This window comes from Pongo pygmaeus, chromosome 7 (assembly GCF_028885625.2).
Source record: "Pongo pygmaeus isolate AG05252 chromosome 7, NHGRI_mPonPyg2-v2.0_pri, whole genome shotgun sequence".
Taxonomy (NCBI): Eukaryota; Metazoa; Chordata; class Mammalia; order Primates; family Hominidae; genus Pongo; species Pongo pygmaeus.
The window spans coordinates 113,363,426-113,380,827 of NC_072380.2; the positions used below are offsets into that span (position 1 = coordinate 113,363,426).

Here is a 17,402-nt window from a genome sequence, read left to right on the forward strand (position 1 = left end):
AGCCTGGGTGACAGAGCAAGACTCTTGTCTCCAAAAAAAATTCCCACCTCTTCAGTCTAGCTTGACATCCCTTAGCTATATATATATATATGATTATTTTACCTCCTTGGCTTGGGGGTCAGGAGAAATCCGTAAGTGAGGTAAAAGACAGCTGTGAGGGAAAAGGATTGTTGCCCTAGATGCAGAAGGTATCTTTTCTCCTGGAAATAAAGACCCCAAGGTCTCCATTGCACTTTTATTTGAATGTAATATTTGGGACAATTATTCAAAAGGGCCAATATTTCCCAATTTAATCTGAGGTCATAATAAAACAAGCAACAAAACAGTGTTTGGGATTTCGGTTTCTCACCCTTATCATCAAGACTCACTGCCTCCCATCATCAATATTTATTGAGCATTTACAGTGTACTAGGCACAATAGAACATACAGAAAACATTGTCCCTGCTCTTGAGGAGCTTACATTCTAAAAGAAAAAATACACCTCTTTTAAAATGGCATTTTTGTTTGGTGTTTTCTGCAAAGTACTGAGGAAATATTTTGTAAATATTTTGTAAGTTATACTGGGTATAACTTAGCCCCATCATTATTTAGAGAATAGAGGAGGAAGAAAGAGGAAGGATTTTAAAGGCAGACAATGACAGACCATTCAGGATAGGTAGGGTTTTAAAGGGAGATAAACACAATCTCTTCAACTAAGGAGAGATTTGCTGCAGTAAATAGGATGAGGGAAATAGTCTGTGGGATGCAAGCAAAGGAAGCAGGGTGCCTTAGACACTGAGTGGAGCCAGAAAGATCATGCGGCCTTTTTCCAAGTACATGGCCACCAAGTAAGAATGGTTGGTGACAAGACAGAAGGCTAAAACAGGAAGGTAATCTTGTGCACCTGACGAATAGAAAGAATAAAGGATCAAAATTGAAGGCAGGCTATAAGAGTATCAAGAAATTCTTAAAAACCAAAAAGTGATTTGGAAGCACAAAACTTATAGTTAATGCTACCCAATGTCATGATGGGCCAAGAACATTGTGGCTTCCTAAGTTAGAAAATGCCATATGCCAAAATTTTAAATGGAACATAACTACATTTTTTTCTAATCAATCTCCCCCTCTCCCAGAAAAAATAGGAACTCATTTTTTTCAGGGTGGGGAGGAAGAGAGGGGATCATGGGACATGGAAACAGTAGTTATATTAGTAGTATTTTTGTTATGATAAATTTTGTGTTTAATCTTGGTAAGAGCCCATTAGCTGCCAAGAGGGAAAAAGGAATAAATTTCAAAAAATGTACAATTTCCTTTAGAGAAGTTTCAGAACCAAGACTAATTTACATGAAAAGCTGTAGAGAAAGTAGTTGAAAAGTCCATTCATAAAACTTTTATTCCACTTACACGAATTTAATACACGTGTTCTTAACAATTATGCTTGGATTGTTCATGAAAATTTCATAAGACATTGAACAAAGCTAGCCATCATCTCAAGTTATTTCCCTGTTAACTATTTTTACAGCACATGCATGTTAGGCAAGTATCAAAAAAAAAAAAAATCACAAAAGCAAAAATCCTAAAAAAAAAGTTAAATACATGGGTTTTTGTTTTACTGCTGTGCTTGATATACATGAAGTAATGAATACCAAGCAATTCATTTTTTCCTGCATCTTTTACATTTGTTCTTAGGTTGCCTAAAACATTTAAATACAAATAAAATGAGTGTAGCAAAAATAATGAAAGCTAACAGCAGGTAACTTTACAAATAATGGAATGTGAACCGTTTCTGCCCTTATCCAGAGTAAAATGGGTCACAACTTTGTCTAAAGGAACACTTCTGCAGCTGTAGTCAAAGGTGTGCACATTGAGATTGAGTATTCCACAGATATACATGGTTTAATATGTGGTATCCATGGGGTATGATTCTACCACAGCCTTGTAAGTGCTCCAAACCTTAAAGTACCCACAATTACTACACCTGTGACTGGAACCAATGATCCCTTTTATTCCCCACCAGGACAAACCAATATGTAGGCAGTTTTCTTTGCTTAGACATGGAAGCAGTTTTACACTGGCCCTTGTGAAGCCACAATGTACCAAAAGTACTATGCCAAACATTTATAACTTGTATAAAAATTCCACATCCCCATATTGGCCACCTCAAGATGAAAACAGATAACTCCCTAAATGTTAACTGGCTCTACTCCCCTAATATTAAACATAAAAACCACATGGGAAATATAGAAATTCAAATAGAAGTAACATAAACCTGTCATAAATCGTAAACAAAAAACTATTTGTGGGACAGCATGGATGACAAATGGTCTACTGTGTAAATTTTAGAATGAGGCAGACAAAAGTTGGAAGGCCGGTTAATTTTCCCCTCCTTCTCCTGCTTCAGCTTCGTCTCCTTGGGTATCCGATGTCCACAACTGGTAAAAGAAGGAAAGATTTTTCAGCAAGTTTCAGTGGGATGGGGGGGCGTTTTCATATATGTGCCAAGATACCTGAATGTTTTAGTTGGAAAGCATTCTTAAAAAGATAGCAGCATCACTTAGCTTCAAGATACAAAAACATCTCAATACACAAATTTACTTTCTCTGTAACCACTACATAAGCAGAGTTGCTTTCTCTGTAACCACTACAACCACAGAGAGTTGCCTTCAAATAACCTTCAGATACATGAAAGTTTTGGTTATCCACAGAAGGTGAAGAAAAAGTAGAAGAAATAATTTTTTTTTTTTTTTTTTTTTGAGACGGAGTCTCGCTCTGTCACCAGGCTGGAGTGCAGTGGTGTGATCTTGGCTCAATGAACCCTCCGCCTCCCACGTTCAAGCGATTCTCCTGCCTCAGCCTCCAGAGTAGCTGGGACTACAGGCGTGTGCTACCACGCCCAGCTAATTTTTGTATTTTTAGGAGAGACGGGGTTTTACCATGTTGGCCAAGATGGTCTTGATCTGATCTCGTGATCCACCCACCTTGGCCTCCCAAAGTGGTGAGATTACAGGCGTGAGCCACTGTGCCCAGGCCCTAAATTATTTTTTAAAAACTAAGCATCAACAGGTGTCAGAACCTAAAGAGCCCCAATATGAAAGATGGACGTCCAAGGTGAGTGCAACTATACCAGAAGCATCTAATTTGGCCCATGCTGAAGGAGCTAGGGTTGACTACTCTCCCCTGGTAGATCTTAAAGTGACTCACACTCTAAACAGAATCCTATACTCCATGAAATTCAAGAACCAGCCTCAACTCTGAGCTAAACTACAAATCTAGCTTTTCTAACACTTTAAGCTTAGAAAAACAAACTTTTATTTATCAGGTTGGTGCAAAAGTAATCGCGGCTCTTGCCATTACTTTAAATGGCAAAACCCTCAATTACTTTTGCACTAACCTATCATATGATTCAAAATAAATGCTGGACAAAAACCAGAACCAAATCTTTTAACAGGTAAAAATGAAAGTTGTCCCATAGGTGGTAGGGTTATGAACTCTATTCCACCTGCTCCAATGTTAAAAATGTTGAAGTCTTAACCACTCTGTAGTGATTTTCAGAGGTAATTACAAAAGGATTCAAGACAATCTTAAATTTTATATGACTTACACATGAAAACTGAGGGGAAGGGGGAAAATACACTAATTATTATTTTTATATTCCCAAAATCATCCATTAGCTTCATTTATCTACTAAGCAAATCTCTCTCTGGCCTGGAAAGGAGACTACTTCCAAGGTCATACAGATAGCCAAATGACCTCTTGGAAACTGTGCGCTCCTCCTGTCAAACAAGGGGTTTTGTAAATGCAAGATGAAATTGTTTCTAATGTCTCTTTCCTGTTCTAACTTTCAAGGATTCTTGAATTTTCTGTATAAACATGCAAATTTGATACGAAATATTTCTTTTTCTAGAGTAATGTGTTGACAGTCTTGGTCAACCAAATTCAGAATGAAATATTAAGTTTTGGGATAATTTCTTTTCTTGACAGATAAATGTTCCAATCAACCTATAATGGTGACAGCTGACACTAATAAGGCTCAGAGAAGACATACAAGTAGTGACAGAATTAGAATCAAAACTCTGGTTTTCTTTTACTTTTTGAGATAGAGTCTTGCTCTTTTGCCCAGGCTGGAGTGTAGCGGTGTGATCTCAGCTCACTGCAACCTCTGCCTCCCAGGTTCAAGCAATTCTCTTCCTCAGTCTCCCAAGTAGCTGGGATTACAGGTGCCCGCTACTATGCCCGGCTAATTTTTGTATTTTTAGTAGAGACGGGGTTTCACCATCTTGGCCAGGCTGTTCCTGAACTCCTGACCTCGTGATCTGCCCGCCTCAGCCTCCCAAAGTGCTGGGATTACAGGGGTGAGCCACCACGCCCGGCCAACCCTGGTTTTCTTATTGCAATATGCGCTCTTCATGCAATATTGATAGCAAAATTCAGTTGGAAGCAGACAGTAGATCAGGGCCTCTCAAAAAGTGATGTGAACAAAACACAGTATCTAAGTCTCAGGTCATCACTTTAAAAATGTCATCACTTCAAACTAGAAAAGAAAAATCTTTAATACTAAAGTTAGTTAACAAAGTGCTTCTTATGTGTGATATAAAGATTCTTTCGTTCTTTACTGTGGCTTATTATCTTGACTATAAATCAGAAAAGTTTATAGATAGCTCCAAATTGTGTTAATAAAGTAATTTTAGGTTTAATAAACAAGTATACAATACTATTCAAAAAACTCTTCAAGATTTTCAGCACTAGCATATAGAACTGGTTTACAGAAAATGGGAGTGGACTAGAATAAAGTTGGAAGAGAAATGTATAAAATGAGGTTACATAGTCCGCAAGAGAAATGGCCCTAAAAGTCTAACAAAAAAACAGTAATACCAGATTATGATCTGCAATTCCTACCTCTTTACCTGACACACAGCAAATGCTTGATAATTTTTTCACCTAAGCCTCGAAATTTCAAATCTAGTATTTATCTGAAGGAGAAGAATGAGAAGACCTAAGAAACTAACGAGACATACAAATCAACTGCATTGTGGATTCAATTTGAATCCCAATTCAAATAACTTAAAAAAAGAGAGACAATTGGAATTCAAGTATTATTTAGATATTCAAACATTATTAGGGAATTACTGTTGATGTTCCTGGTGTGATAGTGACACTGTTTCTTTTTATACATCTGCAGTTTCCCAAGGACAATCACGACCTTTCATATTAAGTCATTTAAAATAAGAAGCTAGGCAAAACAGACTTCCACTTGGATTCTGTAGATACCTGAGATTTTGTAACTCAAGTTTTTAATTCCCTACCATTATCTTTACAGATATGGAGGCAACTTGATGGGCAAGAAAATCATTCTTAAAGGAACTAAAACATGTAGAGCCTCAGCACACTTTTGATACTAACAAATTTTAACAAAACAGGTAACTCATCAATGTGTGTATTTTTTAGTTCTCAGTCTAATATTTCAGTTTCTGTAATTTTCCTTCATAGGACTTTAACAGTAGCTAAGATATATTTATGAGAGCCTATGAATTGTGTTGAGAAAAAATTTTAAAAAGATGTATTTAATAAAAAAAATTCCTTAAGAGTAAAACATAACCTCTTCAACCACATTCATCACTAATGATGCTGTTATGTACTTACTGTCAAGTTGTCTCTCAGTAATTGCATTATTAGCGTGCTGTCTTTGTATGACTCTTCACTTAATGTATCAAGTTCAGCAATGGCTTCATCAAAAGCCTATGATTTAAAAATAGTACATTACATTTCAGTGCTCAAATAATAAAGACTGCTAAATTTCTACGTAACAGGTAAAATACATACTGTCTTTGCAAGAGAGCAAGCTTTCTCTGGGGAGTTCAGAATCTCATAATAGAACACAGAGAAGTTAAGGGCCAGACCCAGTCTGATAGGATGTGTTGGTTGCATTTCCTTTTTGCTGATTTCAAAAGCTTCTTGGTATGCTTGTTGTGACTGATCCACAATCCCTGGATAAGACACACCAAAATGTACTGAGATAAAGTGTGCATTATATCTTCACCCCTCAAACCAGACCTTTAATATCTCACATATCCTTTGAAATACTAACCTGTAACAGCTTAATATTTGTTAACTGAACAAGGTCCTTTTTTTTTTTAAAGGGAGCTTTCTCCTGGAACACACTAGCCATTGGTCAATGTCAAGATAAAACAACTTTATAATCTCATTATTGTTATGTTTTAAAAAAATTAACTAGTTTTGACCTCCCAGACCCAAGCAATCCTCCCAACTCAGCCTCCAGATTAGCTGGGACCAAAGGCTTGCACCACCATGCCCAGCTAATTTTCAAAATATTTTTTGTAGAGAGAGATGTTGCTCAGGCTGGTCACTTTTCTTAAAATCTTGAAAAAAATCCCTGTACACAAAATTGGCTTTTCAGAAAGCATTTATTTTAGAATAGCAGTATGAGGCAGTAGATATGTATTCTCAGAACACAAAAAGCACTGCTACTCCTTATTCGGCACTCTAAGCAATTCAAAAAAAGACATTATGTACGCTTCAGAGACTCTTCCTCACTATGTTATCTTATACAAGTTCAACAGGTTTAAAAACAGCATACCTTTCTTGTCATCACCAGCGGCAACCTCAGCCAAGTAACGGTAGTAATCTCCTTTCATTTTCAAATAGAAGACTTTGCTCTCTGCTTGTGAAGCATTAGGGATCAAGAACTTTTCCAAAAGAGACTTAAGAAGAAAAGAAACAGACATAGTGAGAATAAAACATTTACAAAACTGAAAGAACTTGCATTTCTTAAAGAACAAACTATAGCCTAAGTTATAAAACTTTAACGCCTAGTCACTGTCAATACAATTATGAATGCAGCAGGCACATGAATGTGTGGTTTAAAGCAGAATGCTTTGGGCAGCAATACTTAAGTGTTCAGTTTATTATCTGAGGACAATACAATTGAATATTGGTCCCTGACAATGTTACCTATTTACATGCTGACTTCAATGAATGTGAAGCATGACCGTTCACATTTAGGAACATTTTCTAATGAGCTGGCAAGCTTTCCATCTGAAGTTTCATGTGGTCATGACATGAAAATAGAAAGAACATACAGGATGAACCTTTTGGTACTCTGGAGAAATGATTAAAGCAGAAACCAATAACGTAAGACATTTAAGGAGTCCATGCCAGAGAAGGAGGAACAAAATAAACTTCATTAATAACAACACAATTCAAGCAAACCTCGCAACAGATAAAAAAACTGTTCAAAACAAAAGTTTTATTTTTCCTAAAGACAGTGATAGGAGACTTACAGATCTTAAAGAGCAGACCTTTAATCTCACTGAAGTCATTTTCAGCTAGTAAGATACATGATTACAGATCATCCCAGACAACAGATAAAATTAAATCATCATCCTATAAAATTCTGTCTAAAACTACTATTACAATCTGAGTCATTTGATCAGGATTTTAAAAATTACACTCTTTAACTGATTTTAAAGCAAAAAAATTAGATCATTGTGTTGGGGATGGGAAGAAGTCTCAATAAATGTGTAATTTTTTTCTTTTCAGTTAAGGGGGAGAAAAATAATTCTAGTAGTAGAATTAGGTAAACATTAAAACAAAAAAACCCCAACCACCCATTCTCACTACCTCACTTCCTTTAAAGTTCAAGTACACTCTGAGAATCAAGGTGAAGTCAATTTTCAGCTGAGCTAAATTCCAAATCCATTCTTACAAAAAAAAGTATCAGTTTATATAGCACCTACTTATATGCAAAATATAAATATGAAAAATACTTTTAAATAGTAACTCCAACTTTGTGTTTACCCATTATGTTCCAATGGTGGGTAGGTGAACAGTTTTAACCCAACTTCTTCCCCCAACTTTTTTTTTTTTTTTACAACTCAAGCTAGAGATAACGCAGATGAAGTGGCAGTAGGGCCAGATTGCACTGTGCTATAAAGAGGTTAAAGGTGAGAAAAGTCAACCTGAAATGATGTTTCCTGCAATTATTAACCGATATTTAAAAATACTGGCCTGAGGCAGAGGGCAGTGGCTCATGCCCGTAATCCCAGCACTTTGGGAGGCTAGGGTGGCAGGATCACTTGAGGTGAGCCTCGTCAACATGTGAAACCCTGTCTCTACTAAAAATACAAAAATTAGCCAGGCGTGGTGGCGGGCGCCTATAATCCCAGCTACTCGGGAGGCTGAGGCAGGAGAACTGCTTGAGCCCGAGAGATAGAGGTTGCAGTGAGCAAAGGTTGCACCACTGCAGCCTGGATGACAGAGCAGGACTCCATCTCAAAATAAATAAAAATAAAATAAAACCACTGGCCAGAAATCAGAAGAACGTTTTGGTTAGGATAGCAACCTCTGTCTTACATCACATTCATACTTTCATATTCAAAGTTCTCTTAGCTGCGAAATTGTTTTGTCCTTTGAATACAATGCTTTTTACCACCTATGGTTGCTCTGTGGAGATCTGCCTCAAACAGTGGAAGATACTTCCATTTAAAATAGTCAAGTGAGTCCTTCCACTTAAAAACAATGGTTTTAAGAAACATGACCAGGGTTTTCAAAAGTTCCATTGTTATATGAATTGTATTATTCATTCAACTATGGGAGATGGTATAAACATAGTGGCTTTGGGGTGAGTCTGGTTTTGAATTACAGCACTATACACTGTGTGAACAACTTAATCTCAATGATTCAGTTATCTCACCTGTAAGGCAGAGACCTCTAAGACTGTTGAGAAAAAATACAGGTAAGCACTTAGGAGTAAGCACTTAATTAAATGTTTATTTCTATTATCACAATAACACCAGACACCATACTAGAAGCTGGAAGCACAATATTCTGGTATTTCATAATCTAGCTGTAGAGACAAGGCTATCATTCCTTCCATTACAATACACTTTACAACAAGTATTGCAGGGCACGGTGGCTCACTCCTGTAATCCCAACACTTTGGGAGGCTGAGGTGGGAGGATCACTTCTTAAGAACAGGAGTTTGAGACTACCCCGGTGAACATGAGATCCTGCCTCTACAAAAAAATTTAAGTTAACCAGGTGTGGTGGCACACCCCTATAGTCCCAGCTACTTGGAAGGCTGAGACAGCAGGATCGTCTGAGTCCAGGAGTTTGAGGCTGCAGTGATCTATAATTGAATTGTACCACTGTACTCTAGGACAGGGTGACAGTGAGACTGTCTCAAAAAGAGTAACACTGCCTAATCACGTCCTTCACTTTTCAGTAACTTTAACCCCCTCTATGTATGCAGAGATGAAGGCCATAAACACATGCAGTTACTTAAGAGTGAACCAATCACTTAAGATGTAAAATTTTAAAGCTGTACTAAAAACTTAAAATTTTTTAGGAAAGGTGTTGATAAATGCTACTAAAATTAGTCATCTATCTTTTGTAGGTAACTTTGCACCTGGGTAATATGCTGAACTAAGTAGTTCCCTGGGAATTAAAATGGCCGTTAAGCACTTCTTTCGCCAAAGCTGAACACTGACTTAACCATAAAACAACTTTAAAGCTATTTGTTAGAACCCACAAGTAACAGGAGGGCTGGGTAAACAGCAGTCAGGCTGCTTACTGGCCTAATGATAGACCAAAAGAACCAAACAAGTGGCAAGTGTTTCTGGTGAGATGCTGACCATAAGAGTTGAGAAAGATGGCTGGGCATGGTGGCTCACGCCTGTAATCCCAACACTTTGGGACGCTGAGGTGGGCGGATCACGAGGTCAGGAGATCGAGGCCATCCTGACTAACACGGTGAAACCCCGTCTCTACTAAAAAAAGAAAAAATTAGCCAGGCGTGGTGGTGGGCGCCTGTAGTCCCAGCTACTCGGGAGACTGAGGCAGAACAGCGTGAACTCGGGAGGCAGAGCTTGCAGTGAGCTGAGATGGTGCCACTGAACTCCAGCCTGGGTGACAGAGTGAGACTCCGTCTCAAAAAAAAAAAAAAAAAGAGGTGAGAAAGGCATAAATGGCCTACTTCTAATAAATCGTCCAATGACATAAGCTAATTAAGATTTAAAAACCCAAAACCAAGCAAGACTGGATTAAAGATTAAATTTAAAGGGGCTAACACTGTAGCTCAAAAAAAGCTAACTATAAAAGAACATTTTCTGCCAGGCGCGGTGGCTCATGCCTATAATCCCAGCACTTTGGGAGGCCGAGGCAGGTGGATCACCTGAGGTCAGAAGTTCGAGACCAGCCTGGCCAACACAGTAAAACGTCGTCTCTACCAAAAATACAAAAAATTAGCCAGGCGTGGTGGCACACGCCTGGAATCCCAGGTACTCAGGAGGCTGAGGCAGGAGAATCACTTGAACCCGGGAGGCTGAGGCTGCAGTGAGCTGAGATCGCGCCATTGCACTCCAGCCTGGGCAACAAGAGTGAAACTCCGTCTTAAAAAGAAAAAAAAAAAAAAAGGAACATATTCTCAGCCTCAATGGGGTGATATACCTACTAGAAAGGACGTGATTCCACAATCAGGAATCAAAGTTATGACGAGTATACTAGAAACTGTCAGGATAATGGAAAGAACAGGACATGAATGGCTCCAAGAGACAAGATCAATTAAATTTAGCAAGAGGGAAGATTTCTGTTCAGTATGAGAAAACTTATGAGTGGTCCAGTACTGGAACAGGTCACCTGCTCAGTGAATTCCCTCTTTTCACATAAAGGTAAAACAAGAAACTAACTTAGGTATTTTGTGGAGGGGATTCATAAAGAAGATGTCATCTGTTTCTTTTAAAAAAATTTTAATTGACATAATAGTTGTAAATATTTTGGGGGTGCATGTGATATTGATACATGCATACAATATATAATGATCAAATCAGAGTGACTGGGATATCCATCACCTCAAACATTGATTTTTTTTATTTTTTGAGACAGAGTCTTGCTCTGGAGCCCAGACTGGGGTGCAGTGGCGCAATGTCGGCTCACTGCAACCTCTGCCTCCTGAGTTCAAGCGTTTCTCCTGCCTCGGCCTCCTGAGTAGCTGGGATTACAGGCATGTGCCACCACACCCGGCTAACTTTTGTATCTTTAGTACCAATGGGGTTTCGCCATGTTGGCCAGGCTGGTCTCGAACTTCTGACCTCAGGTGATCTACCCACCTCAGCCTCCCAAAGTGCTGGGAATACAGGCGTAAAGCCACTGCACCTGGCCTCAAACATTGATCTTCTATTTGTGTTAGGAGCACTGCAATTTTTCTAGCTACTTTGGTAGAATAAATAAATGTTAACTATAATTTCCCTACTGTACTACTGAATACTAGAACTTATTTCTACTATGTAACTGGATTTTTGTACACGTGGTCTTTTTCAATTCTAAGGGAAGACAGAGTTCACAGAATTAAGTTAATGGTAACATAAAAAAGGCAATTAAGTATGTTGCTTTGTCAAACTGACCAAAGAATAACAAATCCAAGTTTTCCAGATTTGGAAGCCAGAAGATAAAACCAAATGTAGGAAGAATAGAAAAAAATGAATAAAAGAACAAAAGAAAAAGGAAGCAGCACGTCTCAGAAAGCAGCAGTTACAACAAAGCAGAAAAAAACATGGAGGTGCGCCAAGTAGAGAATGGAAGGGAGGAAAGGGCTGATTAGCTACTTTCAAAATATGCAATAACTTCAGAGAATATCCTGCTCAACACAGAAATAAACCTCCTAAATTTCGTTCACCTACAACAGTACAATGAAAGCAATCATGACTGAAATAAAGTCTGAAGTAAAAAAGGGAGGGAGTGGGCACACCATAACATAAGGAAGTATACACTAAGTGTCACAATTTCAACCGTATTTAGAACGAAGTCTCGCTCTGTCACCCAGGCTGGAGTTCACAGTGGTGTGATCTTGGCTCACTGCAACCTCCGCCTCCCCGGTTCAAGTGATTTCTTCTGCCTCAGTCTCCCGAGTAGCTGGGACTGCAGGCACATGCCACCACACCCAGCTAATTTTTGTATTTTTAGTAGAGACAGGGTTTCACTGCATTGGCCAGGCTAGTCTTGAACTCCTGACCTTGTGATCCACCTGCGTCAGCCTCCCAAAGTGCTGGGATTACAGGTGTGAGCCACCGCGCCCGGCTAACTCCAACTGTAAAACAAGGGCTAGGTTGACTGAAGGTTCAACTTGTAAAATTTTTCAATTATCACAGTACATTAAGTTTTTAAACCAAATCTAAAGGGTTTTCAGGTCAAACAAAATTCAAGAAGATCCTACACTCAAGCTAAATCAAGGCTAAATGTTAATCTGTTGAATCTTCCTGAAATATAATCTCATTTAGAAATCCACAGTATTTCCTCAGTTTACTTCAAAATGTGGATGGTTTTACTTTTTTCCCTCCCATTAATTTTTTTAATTTTTATTTAGAGATGAGGTCTTGCTCTGTCACACAGGCTGGAATGCAGTGGCCCCATCGTAGCTTGCCCTGATCCCATTAACTTTTAAATGTTTTTTCATGACAGCCACTGTCTTTTAAAGATATCATGGCCAACATTTTAAAAGATACCCAAGATTAATTTGCTGAATTAGAGTTAATGCATTTATACAGCATTCACCCTAATAATATTAAGTGGGATAAGAAATCATTTACTCAGCAGCAAAATGCCACAAGAAGCCGGTATCTAATACTCTTTGGTAAATAGCTCCTAATCCAGAGTTAAATATGTGATATGGGCTCTGAAGAGAGGACACTAATCCTTAACCTAACCAACAGGTAAATTACATGAAATTTGAGATTTTAGAGATAAAAGAGATTTTTCTTTCTACTGCACCGTAGTATAATTAACCTCTTAGATTGTGAAAACACTTCCAAGAGATGGGGTTCAAATAACATTTTTCCTCCCAAGCCAGTTTCCAACAGATGCCTTAATCCAAAGATAGTCTATATTTACAATGATGTTTTATCTTTAAAATTAAGTCTATTAAAATTAAGGAACCACATAAATTGACAGGTCGTCTATTTCTGATCCCTTCTTGGCACAGACTCAACCTGATCCCACTAATATGAATTTTATAAACACTCACTCCTGCCTGAAGTCAAATATTCCTAATGAAAAGTTAATGAACTGAGAATCCATCTCTAGTGATATGCCTTTCTCACTGGTCTTTCAGTACGATTACCCATAAACCACCAAAACTGCTGCCTGAGCTGGTGGCAAGACTTTAACCTTTTGGGCATTCAGCACTTGTTAGAAGAAAAGCTTGATGTAATGCAAATCGTATAAACTCTAAAACCAGGCAGACTTGACATTCCACCCTAACCCATTAATTTTGAGAATTTACACAATAGCTTCCTTAGTTTCTCATCTATATGAAAATCCACATCAAAACACTGTCATGAGGTCTAAATGAACATATAAACAGGAAGGCACCATTCACAGCTCCCAACCGAGAGTAGGCATTCTGCTCACTGGTTGCTCAGTTACGTGAAAATAAAGTATGGAGATTCTGACATTCAAAAATCTGCTTTAGTGCTCTTGTACTCTTAAGTACATCATTTTGGCTTTGATAATCTAAAATTTGTATAACTAGGAAAAATGGTGAAGTAGGATGCAAAAAAGTTTTCATTTAAAAACACAGGATTAAGACATCAAAGAACAAAAGAAAAAAAGAACATTTCCTTTAGTATTTATTTTCTCTTTTTAAACAACAGACTTGTTAGGAACACAAACTATGGAGACAGACTGCTTACTGCCTAAATTCAAACTCTGTCACCTTGACAAAACTCTGAAATCTTCCTGGGCCTCAGATTCTCATCTGTAAAAGGTGAATATTAGTAGTAGACATAATGCACAAGGCTGTTGTAAGGATTAAATGAATTAACATATAATAAGCATTTAGCAGAGTCTGGCAAATAGTAAGCAAAAAGAAGTGCTGCCATCCTTTTAGAAGGTAAAAGTCTAGTGTCAACCACATTAGACTTCAAGTACTATTTGTACTGCAGTAACTGATCTTAACCCACCCACTCACCCACCCAGAAACCACCTTAGCTCTGAACTCCCTCTTATGTGAAATAATTTCCTAATATTTAAATAATATTACCTTATTTCTCCCAACCATGGTACATATATACTATCTCTATAAATAGGTACATTTTCTAGGAAAAAACCCTAAACGGTAACAATACTTCAAATTTATGGCTTAAAAGTTTGTCTCAAGACACTTTTACAGTCATAAAAAAGTAGAAAACTAAGATCATGGTGGTAATAATTATTTTTCAAAGTTCTCATTTTTGCTCCAAAGCTTCAATTTTATCTTTGTCAAAAATATCATTTTCTCTTAAAGTGAAAGGCTCAATTCATTTAAGATATTTGTCGAATACCTAAGTCTGAATACCCACAGCTTATCTATCTGCCTGCAGTTCTCTGAAGAAAAAAGTGTTCCATAAAAAAAGAAGAACAGCTAGTTTATCTCACAATTCAAATAACTGCAAGTGTTTTTCTTAGAGACAACCACTGGACTTCCCATTTTGCCTCACTGAAAGATGTCTATTTAAGGGCTATTAATAAAATAATGTTTCAGATTCAAGGACATTAAAAAAAAGTCTTTTTTCTTTTTAAAAGAAACAGTGAGTGCATAATGGTAAAGAAATACAATAATCACTAGTACAGTATAGTACCACTGCCTTGATTAGTGATAAGGAACCAGTAAGTTTGAGCTACCCTTGGGTTTGCACCAGCGCTAAATGTCAACAAAGTGATAAGAATCAGTATTAACAGTATTTGCCATGAAAACAGTTGTGACCTGGCTGGGCGCAGTGGCTCACGCCTGTAACCCCAGCACTTTGGGAGGCCGAGGTGGGTGGATCACGAGGTCAGGAGCTCAAGACCAGCCTGGCCAAGATGGTGAAAGCCCGTCTCTAATAAAATACAAAAATTAGCTGGGCATGGTGGTGTGCACCTATAATCCCAGCTACTCAGGCGGCTCAGACAGAAGAATTGCTTGAACCTGGGAGGCGGATGTTGCAGTGAGCCGAGATTGTGCCACTGCACTCCAGCCTGGGTAACAGACTGAGACTCCGTCTCAAAAAAAAAAAAAAAAAGAGAAAGAAAATAGTTGTGACTTTTGTGACTTAACAGATACCTCCCCAAAGGACTCCCAGAGTGGTTGGCATATCACTTTAACAACTCATTTAAAGTAGCCTCTGCTATGTTGTACACCTTAAATACATTTGTTTTTTTGCCAATCGTACCTCAATAAAGCTGGAAAAATAAAATGAAAAGAATCTGTGCTAAATACCTTTCCATACCTAGCTCTAATGCTATGTTCTCCCTAAAGCTAATTCTTCAAAGCTATTCAGTTTCATCTACATTGTCTATACAGATAGTATGTAGTGTAGAGCTTTTTAACTGAAGAGAAAAAAGGGAAATATCCTAATTTCTGTCAATAAAGCACTAACGGCCAGGTGTGGTGGCTTATACCTTTAATCACAATCACTTTGGAAGGCTGAGCTGGGAGGACTGCTGGAGGCCAGGAGTTAGTGACCAACCTAAGCAATATAGCAAGACCCCATCTCTACTAAAAATAATTTAAAAACTTAGCCTAGTGTGGCCAGGCTCGGTGGCTAACGCCTGTAATCCCAGCACTTTGGGAGGCCGAGATGGGCGGATCACTTGAGGTCAGGAGTTCAAAACCAGCTTGGCCATCATGGTGAAACCCCATCTCTACTAAAAATACAAAAAATGAGCTGGGCATGGTGGTGCACACCTGTAATCCCAGCTACTTGGGTGGCTTGAGGCAGGAGAATCACTTGAACCCTGGAGGTGGAGGCTGCAGTGAGCTGAGATCGTGCCAAAGCACTCCAGCCTGGGCAACAAAGCTAGACTCTGTCTCAAAAAAAAAAAAAATTTTTTTTGCCTAGTGTAGTGTGCACTTGCACTCCCAGAGCTACTCCAAAGGCTGAGATGGGAGGATCACTTGAGCACAGGACGTCATGGCTGCAGTGAGTGCACCACTGCACTCCAGCGTGGGGAACAGAGGGAGACCCTATCTTTTTTTTTTTTTTTTTTAAAGGGGGGTCTGGCTAAGTAAGTTGCTACATACCCAAATAGAATACTATACAGACATTAAGAGTGAAGAGGTATGGGCTGGTTGTGGTGGCTCACGCCTGTAATCCCACACTTTAGGAGGCCAAGGTGGGTGGATCACCTGAGGTCAGGAGTTCGAGACCAGCCTGGCTAACATGGCGAAACCCCGTCTCTACTAAAAATACAAAAATTAGCTGGGCGTGGTGGCAGGCGCCTGTAATCCCAGCTACTCAGGAGGCTGAGACAGGAGAATCACTTGAACCCAGGAGGCGGAGGCTGTGCCATCTGCACTCCAACCTGGGCGACAGGGCGAGACTGTCTCCAAAAAACAAAAGAGTAAGGAGGTACCTGTCAATACGAAGCATAAGATATACATTAAAGTGTGTGTGGGAGTACAATTTACAAAACTAAGTATATGATCCTTATTCTTCAAGGACAGAATTGTTTACTTTGCACATAAATTCCCAGGATACACAACGGACTAACAGAGATTACCTCCAAGAAGGCAGGATGAGGTTACAGCAGCTTTATTTTTTCCCTCTACATGCTATACTCTTAACACCTAAATTCTTAGGAGCAAGTACAACTTAAAATAAAGATTACCAGCCTGGGTAACACCCCGTCTCTACTGAAAAAAAAAAAAAAAAAAAAAAAAGGATATGGTGGCACACGACTGTAATCCCAGCTACTCGGGAGGCTGAGGCAGGAGAATTGCTTGAATGAACCCGGGAGGAAGAGGTTGCAGTGAGCCGAGATTGTGCCACTGCACTCTAATGAGTGAGACTCCATCTCAAATAAAACAAACAATTACAGTTTTGCACCTTTAACTTTTCACACACATATATACTCTTAATCTACTCACAGGCTCTATTAAAGGCACGTTCTACACATTTTAAGCACTCAAAAATATTAAACTCCCTGACTGAATAATATACTCATAACTTTAATAGCTTCATTTAAATAAAACATTTGAAAACTATCTTGGACGATATTTTAATAGCTCAACATCCTAAAAACTATTTTTCAGAAAGTCTTCATCATCAAGAGTGTATTACTTTACCAAATTCCTAAATAGTTAAGACAAAACCTGATAGAAATTGAGGTTGACACTACATTCAATAATGAATATTCTGCTGTAAGAGACAAAACAATGTTCTACTTCTTTGAAAACCTAAGAAATTGCTCATTTAAAATAAGTTAGTGCTGAACTAAACACATATATTCAGAAACAGCAACAAACGGGCAGGCTAAGCACCTCCTAATATGGATAAGCTCCAGGTTTCTACGTAATGAACAAAGAAGAACCTAAGAAAAATCCTGCAGAGAGAACTGGAAGAGAGTGTGAGGTTGCAAGGCAGAGTAAACTTGTTAAGAAGTCAAGGGTCCT

General features: G+C 38.5%; 1 protein-coding gene across 4 annotated transcripts in view; it reads right to left on the reverse strand.

The window, feature by feature from the left end:
* Positions 1-372: 372 nt before the first annotated feature.
* Positions 373-17,402, reverse strand: part of YWHAZ (tyrosine 3-monooxygenase/tryptophan 5-monooxygenase activation protein zeta) — a 35,711-nt gene continuing 18,681 nt past the window's right edge. For all 4 annotated transcript variants that reach the window (XM_054499678.2, XM_054499676.2, XM_063668998.1 and 1 more), the window contains exons 3-6: positions 6,576-6,699; positions 5,801-5,964; positions 5,621-5,716; positions 373-2,412 (exon numbers count right to left, since the gene is read on the reverse strand). In XM_054499678.2, the coding sequence (XP_054355653.1) occupies positions 2,353-2,412; positions 5,621-5,716; positions 5,801-5,964; positions 6,576-6,699 (444 nt within the window). In that variant the 3' untranslated portion in view covers positions 373-2,352. The remainder of the gene's footprint in view (positions 2,413-5,620; positions 5,717-5,800; positions 5,965-6,575; positions 6,700-17,402) is intronic.